Source organism: Eubalaena glacialis, chromosome 8 (assembly GCF_028564815.1).
Source record: "Eubalaena glacialis isolate mEubGla1 chromosome 8, mEubGla1.1.hap2.+ XY, whole genome shotgun sequence".
NCBI classification, from domain to species: domain Eukaryota; kingdom Metazoa; phylum Chordata; class Mammalia; order Artiodactyla; family Balaenidae; genus Eubalaena; species Eubalaena glacialis.
In genome coordinates, this window is record NC_083723.1 from 58,279,716 (window position 1) to 58,290,661 (window position 10,946).

General features: G+C 37.4%; 1 protein-coding gene across 1 annotated transcript in view; it reads right to left on the reverse strand.

The window, feature by feature from the left end:
- LRRC72 (leucine rich repeat containing 72) overlaps positions 1-10,730 on the reverse strand; it is a 47,555-nt gene extending 36,825 nt beyond the window's left edge. Inside the window, exons 1-3 of the mRNA XM_061197727.1 lie at positions 10,638-10,730; positions 5,225-5,298; positions 617-686 (exon numbers count right to left, since the gene is read on the reverse strand). Of these exons, the coding sequence (XP_061053710.1) occupies positions 617-686; positions 5,225-5,298; positions 10,638-10,730 (237 nt within the window). The remainder of the gene's footprint in view (positions 1-616; positions 687-5,224; positions 5,299-10,637) is intronic.
- Positions 10,731-10,946: the final 216 nt, after the last annotated feature.

The following is a 10,946-nucleotide window of genomic DNA, read 5'->3' on the forward strand; positions in this document are numbered from 1 at the left end:
GGGTGCAAATCAAATAAGAACTTTGTTTTTCCTTTGCCTTTCCTCTGCCTCCACTCCTCCCCGTTCCATACCAACCCTGGAGAAGGCCAGGGTGGAGGTGAGAGGCAAGGGAAACAACCAACCACACCCCCCCTTGCTAATGAAGCAAGCAGGTGGCCATCTGCAGTCAGCCCTAGCTGGATAAGGGAGGGGAGATAGAGGGATGTCTCATTTATGAACTAACATATTCACCTCCACATTCTCATTTCTGAACTGAGAGTATGACTATGTCTCAAAATGGACTGTAAGCTTTTGAACTACATAAGAGAGATAAGAAAGGTCATGAGACTGCCCAAGTTTCCTTCCGGGAAACTGGGAAGCAATAGCTTCCACTGAGCAGTTTTGAAAGCACATGGGAGAAAAAAGTAAAGTTCCAGTCTGATAACATCTCACAAATCGTGCTATTCAATATACCTGTTTATACATATGTGTGTATATATATATACAAAATGTTTCTTACCTAAATTAAAATTAGGAGTATAAAATATTAATACTTTTCATGATCGGTTCTATTAAAAACATGAAATTAAGATAGCAATTTAATTATAGAGCCATTTAAGATCAAATATCACACTACCTTGTTATGATGTAGCCATAAGTATTTTAATTTTTTAAACCTAGAAAGATCAATGACCTCTGTCAGTTCCCTGGAAAGGAAAACAAAAAGTGAACATTAGCAATGATTAATTCATTCATGGGTAAGGTGGCTTATGTAGTATGACTCTGGGGGAACTGGAAAGGCCTCTCTCTGTCCTTTCAAAATTACTGGCATTCTTATATGTGCTAACTTCCTAAATTCCATCTTCAAAACTTCATTCACTTGGGTTAAGATTTTTGTCAGCCAGTAAAACGAATACTAAAAGAGAATTTTATCACATTAGTAGAAATTTATACCTCATTATGACTGAATTTATTGGGACCTTAATTTAAAAAGATTTCACTGAGGAGAGAGCAGAGGAAGAAAAGTGCAGAAAACATGGGACTTAAGGTAAATATGGGAAACACCATTGACTCCTGCTTCAACAGTGCCTGCAGGGTCCTTACTTTGAGGTTGTCCAGATCTTGGCCAAACTGGATTTAAGACATGGAAATTGTAGGACACCAAGAGACAGAGACTGGGTTAAGTGTTTTATTCTCCCTTTGTTGTTTATTAAATATGGGGTCAGAAATGTTACCCATCCTTCTTGAACTGTGCAGGACTCTAGCTGCCCAAGTGGTCATGAGTCTTTTTGCTGATGCAGCTCACTCAGCGAAGGGGAAGACGTAGGGTGTGGAGGAGGAGCTGTCAGCAAAGAGGGCACAGCCTCTGCAGATAGCTGGCCCTTTGACTGCTGTGGGCTGGAGTATTCTGATCTCTTTTATTTCTTGGGACAGAAATTGTGAGCCCAGGCCAGGTATATACACATATATGTCTCTACTAAACACTTACAGAGCACACTCTGTGTGCAAGGCACTTTTCTAAACACTTTAAAAATACTAATGTTAATTAATATTACATATACTAACTTGTTTGTAGCAACATCCCTTCACAATTATATTTAACCTTGGGACACCGAGGGACTAATTTTTTTTAATGTTTATGAAAACATATTTTTTGTCATGCAAACAACATTTCTAAACAAAAGAAACCCTTCTCGCCAACTTTTTATATTGGAAAATTCCAAACCTAAGAAAAGTTGAAGGAATAGTACAATGCATGCCTTCGTAATTTTTAATATTTTGCCACATTTATGCTCACTCTCTTATCTATATATACAATATATCTATTTGTGGGTTGATAATTTTCTTGGTGAATCATTTGAAAATAAGTCGCAGACTCTGATTCGTAAATACTTCAGCACACACATCCCTCAAATAAGGACGTTGTCCTGCATAACCCCCATACCATTATCACACTTAAAAAAATTAAAATTGAATTCAATGATATCATCTAATACACTACTATTCATATTCAGATTGTTCCTGTTGCTCCTACATTTCTTTTATAGATTTTTTGTTTGTTTAAACCCAGAATCCCATCAACATTCATGCATTGCATTTTCAGTTGGTATAACACCTTAGTCTTCTTAAATTTAGAATAGTCACCTTCTCTTCTTTATTGACTTTAACATTTACTTTCTGAAGAGTCCAGGACAGTTGTCTGATAGATGTCTCACATTCTTGATTTGTCTGATTGCTTCCTCATGATTAAATTCAAGGTAGATCATTTTTCAATTACAAAGGTGGTAATTACTGCATCACATCGGGAGGCAAAATGATGTCACTTTGTCCCACTCCTGGTGAAGCTAAGTTCAGTCATTTGGTTAAGGTGGAATCTGCCAGTACTCTCCATTGTGAAAGTACAAATTTTATCATTGAAAAGTAATATCTGGGGCAAAACTCTGAGTGATTTGACATTGCATATACTGCAAAATGATCACCAGAGGAAATCCAGTTACTGAAACCATACAAAGTTAATATAATACTATTGACCGTATTCCTCATGCTGTACATTACATCCCCAAGACTTATTTTACGACTGGAAGTTTGTACCTCTTGATCCCGTTCACCTATTTCATGCCCCACCCCCAAATCCCTCTCCTCTCTGGTAACCGCCAATCTGCAGAGAACAGATTAGTGGTCCCCAATAACTATTTATTTAATGGCTTTAGCTTTGATTAATAACCTTTACCTGAATCAGTAGATTTGGTATTATGAAATGGTAATTTTTCTAATGGTCTCATTCTTTTTACATTTATTAGCTGGTATTCTATAAAAAAGATCTTCCCCTCCCCTTTATTTCTCTCATTCCTTCTCATCTCCACCCTTCTCAGATTTGAAGAGTTTTTTCTTAATCTTTTCTCACTTTTTTTTTTTATTCTCAAATTATCCCAAACAAAAGACTTTTCAAGCAGACCACCTTGTCCTTTTGACATGTACCGTTAGTCTTCGAGCACTTCCCTGGCACAACAAAATATTCTAGGCTTCTTCAAAGCAACTTGTAATAGATTTACACAAATAATGCATTCTCCTCTTTCACTGTAGATGTGTAGCTAATTTCTGGGAGGGGGATTTGGACCCTGACACACTTAAACTATTGCATTGGACAACAATGATATTATGTTAGCTTCATTATTTCCTATGAAAAATAAAGCAATCACTACATGGTAGCAGAGAAACTCAAGCCCCACTTAGAGTATCTCTCCAAGAATTCCCAGGAAAGTTATTTTAATACATTAATGCTTTAAAATATCAACTGTGTCAAATAAGTGTCATTAATTTTCTTGTAGTAGTAGTACTGGTGCTGAACTTTCTGCTATTAGATAATGTAATAAAGTGGCTCACTTTTGAGGGGAATTTAACTCAAGTCAGAAGGGTTTATTCTGCATATAAACCCATCCTAAATCAATAATGGGCTGTTACATTTTAAGGTGAGGCCAATGGAAGACAATGATAGGAAATTCTACTACTAATGCTGGCAATGACTCGTGCTGGCAATAATACGTCAACTCTGTTGTTACAGTATATGTGCTGCATGATTTCTCAAGGGAACACTGATAGGATATTTTCCAAGGGCAACAAAGACTTAGGCAAATAACCCAGTTTACCCAGTTTATTGGCATCTGGACTGTGAAACATTTCTTGTACCCCAATGGATTAAATGATGACTTAGTATTCTTAGGATACAAAACGTATTGTCCTTTAATTGAGAAGACCACCAATTACCACTGTCAGAAGATCAATATTTCTATTTTTTTCTAGTGTTTTAAAGCTTTTCTTATTGTTATCTACTTAACTTAGTGATCAAGAGTGTACAGTTTTTAAAATCATGAAAGGCTTAGAGATGCAATCTTTTGAAGACAAAAAAAATATTTATTGTTATTATAAAACTAACTGATCTATAGGAAGGTTCAAAGCATGACCTTAAGTTTGTCAGAATTACCTACCATACTTGTTCCATTCTAAGATGCATATTTTTAAAAATCTTATATTTGTCAGCTATATATTCCCTTACTACCAAGAGGTTCAGGGCCATTACAAAAATAAATATTATTCTAAATATCATTCACTGTACTAATAAACTAAAACATATTAGTATAAAACAAAAGAAATATGTTTATCAATAAAGGATTTCCTCAAATCACTAGAGATAAAGTGATTAACTTCATTGATAAAGTAGGACATTTTCTTTAAAAAGCAGCTAAGTTCCGAATATTACGTACATGTAGAAATATGTTAAGTCTATTTAAAAATAATACATGGAATTCACAGAGATCAAAAAGTATGAAGAAGGGAAAGAAGAGTAGGAATACGGTCATTATGATGAAAATGCTAACTGTGACTACACAGGTGTCACTTGTTGGCTAGTAAAACCTGTGCTGTCAGCATCTAAGGGAACACATACTTCCTCTTCCACCTGGGTTCTATCTCAGGCACTGTGATTGCTCTGTAGAAGAAGAACCCACTTTGCTGTCTGCCACCTTGGGGAGTTGGAGTGGAATCAAAGAAGTTGATATAAAGAAGTTATATAAGGGAGAAGTTTCATACTTACCAGTAAAATTAGTATAAATGTTGTTAGGTAGGGATTATAGTATAATAGCGGTTATTATTATAGTACAGTGGTATAATGAGTCATTATTCTCTAATAATAGTAGTAACATTAACTGTACTAATGCTGATTGAGTACTTACTGTGTACCAGACCCTTCCCTACCTTCTACTAACTCACCTAACCTTCACAACAACGCTGTGAAGCAGGTAGTACTGTTACATGCAGGCAGTAGGTTTGCCAGATAAAACACAGGATACACAGTTATATGTGAATTTCAAAGAAACAACAAATGTCCCAGTGCAGTGTGGGACATACTTATACTAAAAAAAATTATATTCATTTGTTTCTCTGAAATTCACATGTAACTGGATGTTCTATATTTTTATTGGCTAAACCTGACAACCCTAACAGAGAGGCTTATGACCCACCCACGATCACCCAGCTGAAAGAGATAGAACTGGGATTCAAACTCAGCCTGACTCCATAATCTTTGTTTTTATCCATTTCAGGATCCTGCACCTCCAATAGAGACTGTGGACGCCAACGAGCGTGTGCTACTTGCCTATCCACAGAAGGGGAAAACAATGGAAGAGAACATTTGAATCTATGAAACATAACATGATGCTCTTCTATTTCTCATATAAAGTACACTTACTTTTGAGAAAGAAACAGCTCAAAGACATCAGCATCCTTCTTGTGGCCACATATCTTTAGTTCATCTTCAACTGCCTGATAACATATAATTAATCTGTCAAGCCACATTCCACTGAGCAAAAATACTGAGACATTTACAGTCAATAACAATAATGCCTATAAGAAGATCAAAAGAAAGGTGAATATGGAGGCAACTACTCTAAACTGATAAATTCCAACGCTACAATTATACATTACTTAATCATTTTTGTGGTTGAATTTCATTATCCTTAATCTTGGGCACAGATGTGTAAACAAATTTTAATCAAGAGAAAAAATGTGTATGTGTACATATACACCAAAACCAAGTATTCGATTCTCCGTGAGGAAGAGTAATTTGGTCTTTAAATATCTGTAAATATACCTTCAAACATGAAGGATTGATATTTGGTAGGTTTTCCATATTTGCAGAAGACACTCAGTATCAAGGTTGGAGGTGGAGGGAGTAGAGTATAATGTACATTATCATATAGGGGCTTGGCACCCTGTAAATTCTCAATAAATGTCAGACAAATGAATGAATGAGTGAATAAATGTTATTTTCTTTTCTCTGCAAAGAAACAGTGTCTTCATGTTTCAAGAGTTACTAACATACTTGCACAATGGGAATTTTTGGTGGAGAAGTAGCAATTTTTATTCCCATGGGTTTTTTTTGGAAAACACATATCCAACAACAGCTATTTAACTGCTTTGCTTTTTCTTCTTAAGGTCCTTTACTAAACTACAAAATAACATTTATAGGCCACATGGCCTAAGACGATATGGAAAAATTAAAACCCATCTATAATTTGTCAATGAGGGAGTAAAACTAACAAGACACAACAGAAGTGGAAAGTATAATCATTGCACTTCTGGAATCTGACAAACATTGTAATTACCAGAGTCAAAACAATCACCAAATTTCAGCTGGGATTTGTTGTGGGTGGTGAGGTAGTAATGTCAGTAAGTGATTTATGAAATTTTGACAATGGTTTTATTATTTAGTAGAGGACATTAGAAGAGTTAGATTTAATGGGATGAAGAAATATCTAAAGAAGTGAAAAAGACAGATACCCCAGGGATGGAGAGCAGCTGCTAATTTATATCCCAAACTTCCTTTGTGACCCTGTTACACAACCTGAATCTTGGGGCTTAGAGAATTTATTGGCTCAGGTGTAGGCATTTCCATCAGGGTATTTTTGTGACCATGGTAAGTGAGCTGAATCTGGGGCTTAGAAAAACCCATTGGATCAGTCTTAGGCATCCACATCTGGGGATTTTAATTTAACATCCAAACTATCAGCTTCTACTGTACACAGTCAATCTCAATTTCACCAAAGTGTTTGGAATGTTAAAGCCTGGTCAAAGTAGAATTAAAATTTTGCAGCTATCTATTAAAATTACAAACTTGCTTTTAACTTAATCCCACAGTTTCACATCTAGCACTCAGAAATACACCAGTACATACACACACGTGCAAAATGTGAATACCACTGCTCATCTCATACATACATTGTAGTTGTGAAATATGCCCCATTAATTGGAATATGGGTTAAATTAAAATGTAACTTCTCAATAGAACGTTGTGCAGTAGCTTAAAAATGTAGACAGATGGATATCTAGACCTATAAAGATATCCAAAATATATTTTTAAGTAAAAATGTCATTGGCAGTTTTGTTACCAATGATATTTATATGCACACAAAACGCACACACTCCAAGTTATGAACAAGTTATCACTTGAGATCATGAGGGACTGTCACTTTTTAAGCAAACCACTTTTCAATAATGTTTGAATATTTTATGATAAACACATATTAACTTAGTAATCAGAAATTAATACACATTTTGAACATTTTAGCCATGGAATGAGTATTTTAGGATTTAAATCAAATTTTGAAAATAAAAACATGAAAAGGGAAATTGAAACTATCGTCATAATATGTGAATCACTGATGTAATTAATTATTTACACAGCTCTTTATCATGGCATGTTTCCTTCCAACCAAAAACTTCATACGAATCTGGTAACAAGAAAGTGTCACAATGCCAAAGAACTCAAAAATGTGCCAAGAAGTTTCAAGTTTCAGTGAATCCGTGGTGGAGCAGTTCCAGTTCCCAATCAACAAACAACTTCACTAGCAGCATATTCCTTTCATCTAAAGAAGTACAGGAATTCTTTCCCTGGACTATTTTTCTTTTTATTATGGTAAAATATACATAATATAGAATTTACTGTTATAACTGTACAGTTTTGGGGCATTAAGTGCATTCACATTGCTGCTCAGCTATCACCACCATCCATTTTCAGAAGTTTTTCATCTTCCTCAAATGAAACTCTGTACCCATTATACACTAACTCCTCATTTCTTTCCCCCTCTCCCCTGTTCCTGACACCCACCCTTCTACTTTCGGTCTATAAATTTGACTACCCTAAGTACCTCATATAAATGGAATCAGGCAGTATTTGTCTTTTTGCGACTGGCTTATTTCCCTTAGCATAATGTCTCCAAGAATCATCTATGTTGTAATGTATGCCAGGAGGTCCTTCCTTTTTAAGGCTGAATAACATTCCATTGTATGTATATACCACATTTTGTTTTCCCATTTAACTATCAATGGACACTTGGGTTGTTTCCTCTTTTTGGCTTTTGTGAATAATGCTGCTATGAACATGGGTATACAAATACCTGAGTCCCTGCTTATACTTCATTTGAGTATATATTCAGAAGTGGAATTGCTGGATCACATGGTAATTGTATATTTAATTTTTTAAGGAATTGCCATACTATTTTTCACAACAGCTGCACACAACAGCACTCTTTAATATGAACATTTTTAAAGTCGTAGGTCCAAACAGATCATTCAGCCATTTATTGAACCACAAACTACTTTGTCTTAGTTCAGGCTATGACTAGTTTAGTCTAAGACTAGCTAGTAAATGTAGCAATGAATCAGGAAAGGTGCCTACTCTCTATGACTAAACTTTTAGTAAGAGAAGGAAGTATACACAATGTTTCAAAAGAAGGTTGCAAATATTAAGGGCTAAGAGAAAAGGAAAATATGCTCTGGTGAATTCAGAGGAAGAAGAAAATACTGTGAACCCTGGGAACTTTGAGAGGATTTTAGGGCAGCACTGACAATTGGGCTGGGTCTGCAACGGTGAGGAGAAATTAGACACAGATATCGATGGATGGGCATTTTAGACACAGGGGAGTAAGTACACAAAGGAGAAAAAGCAGGGGAAGAACGTGTGAGGCGTTAGGGTTGTACAGCCTTTGGCTGCAGGGAAAGGCACAGGGAAGCCAATTGTGAGGAATCAATTTTAAAAGGTGGATTAGGGTCATATTATTTGTGCTAACTTTGAAATTTAGGCTCAGAAGCATGCACCTACTGCTCAAAAAAAACTTTCATAGGTCCTAAGAATGCTAACTTAAAATCACATATTTTATGTAATCTGAAATTTAAATTTAATTTAATTTTATATGAGATATATATACATATACATGAAATATATATACTAACTGCATGGTAAAATCAGCGTAAGGAATTCCAATAAAGTTCTGATTTTTCCCATGACAACTACATCAATGCTTTTAAGCAATATGCAATATCAAGCTATTTCAAAATCATTTTTCCTCCTTTTTTGTGCCCTTGTTTTGTCGGGCTGTAAAAGAATGGGCTTAATAACTATTGGGTAATTCATCACTGGACTCAATTCTGGGGCAACAGAGAAGTATTATAGGATTTTTAAACTGGAGAAAAGATGTGACAAAGCTAAATCTCAGGAAGATGACTGTAGCAGCACCATATATGATGGCCTGGGGTGCAGACAGAACTGCAGATAGGAAGCAAGGTTGCCTCTGGAAAATCAAGTCAAGAGCTGATGAGCCTGCCCCAGGACAGTAGCAAGTGAGAATAAGCAGTGAACAGATATGACATGTGATGTACAAAGAGAACTGATGGGAACTGGCAAGTAACTAGAGGCAGAGAATAAGGGCAAGGGAAGTCACAGGTGATGATGATTGTGTGATGACATGATGATGAGACAGGTGACTGGGAGGGAAGATGCTTGCAGTTGAGAAATGCTGAAACTGAGGCACTGGTGGAACATACAAGTCAAGCCGTCCACCAGAAAGCTGCAAGTGGGAGAGCGGATCTCACCAGAGATGTCAGGGTGGGTGTGTACAGACTGGCCAGTCGGCCAGCACAGAGGAGAGAGTGGGACCCAGGTAAGATCATCGTGAAGTGTCTATATTTAGAAAGAGGAGGAGAGAACCAAGCTGGATAAGGAGAGAGACGGGGGATTGTTATAAAGTGAGGAAGAGAAACAAAAAGACAGTGGGAGCTGAGAGGGTGGATTTCAAGAAGGTAGAATTTGAATCTGCAGTGTTGCATAGGGTGGTAGAGGATACCACTCAGAAAAGGTATTCAATTTGGGGAGCAATTTCAGCAACCTGATGAGGAGGAAATGTTAGCTTTCAAATTAACTGATTGACAAAACAGGAAAATAAAAACAATCCAACACAGAACTTGAGTGTAGACAGTTCTAGCATAGAAAGAATAAAAGCAACTTCTACTGCCGATGCCTTGAAATCTGGATAAAAGAGAAAAACGTTTGAAAATTACGGGATTATTAAATCCTAGAAGAATCAAGACTGTATTAAAATCTATAGAAGGAAATATCCTCGCTTTGAGAATTTACATACTGTAATGATAGATAAATTCCTATACCTACATGCAATACACATGCACCACAAGTTAGTTAAGATTTAGTGTGAAGTTTTCAGTTCATTACAGAACTTTCAGCCTTGATTAATCATCATAGCCCCAAGCCTTTCTAGACAAGTGTGAGAACTCAAGAACACCTTGCTAGGTCCTAAGTGGCATAACACAATTTTGACATTTTTTTTCCACTCAAATATTCTTTTAGCCATTATCTTAACTGCCCTCAACTCTGCTTGTATTGTCCCGCAAAGAACTTTTCCTCCCCAGTGTGTCGATCTGCACTTTAGGGAAATATTTCAGTGTTATATATATATGTGTATATATATATATCTCCTTTGGAGAGTCAAGACTCCAAATTTATGGCCTTATTACCTAATCTCTAAACTGCCATAATTATATATTCAGGAGATATTAAGTGGGAAAAAGTCAATATACATCAGTTAGTGTGGATCAGGGGCGGTCCCCAAACCCCACCCAGGTGATTACAGGCCTCTAGCCCCAGTGCGGGGTTTGGCTGAGGTCCGCCGTTGCTCCAGCCCTCCGCCCTGGACCCCAGGGGTGGCTTCCAGCGGACTAGGGCATCTGACAGGCCCCCTCCTCACCCCCCCGCCCCGCCCCTGGCCCCGCCCCGAAATGCTCCGTGGTCTGGGGAAGGGGGAGATGCTTACTCTACGGCTGATTTCCAGGGCGGCATCTGCCACCTTCGCTTGGCTTGTTGTGTGTTGGAAGGCACAGGGCAGATGTTTGAGGTCCCCAGCCATCAGGACACCGGGGGACTCAGCAGCACCTATGATCAACCCAGCCTGGCCTGCGGCTGATTGTTCTGACGGTTACCAACAGTTACCAGAACCTTGTTGACTAAAAGCCAATCCAAAGTAGGGAAGATCTGAAGCCAAATCCTGACTTCTGTGACGTTCGCGCGTGTGACCCTGCAACACCCCGCGTCGTACCTCAGATACACTAGTGTTTCCCCTGCG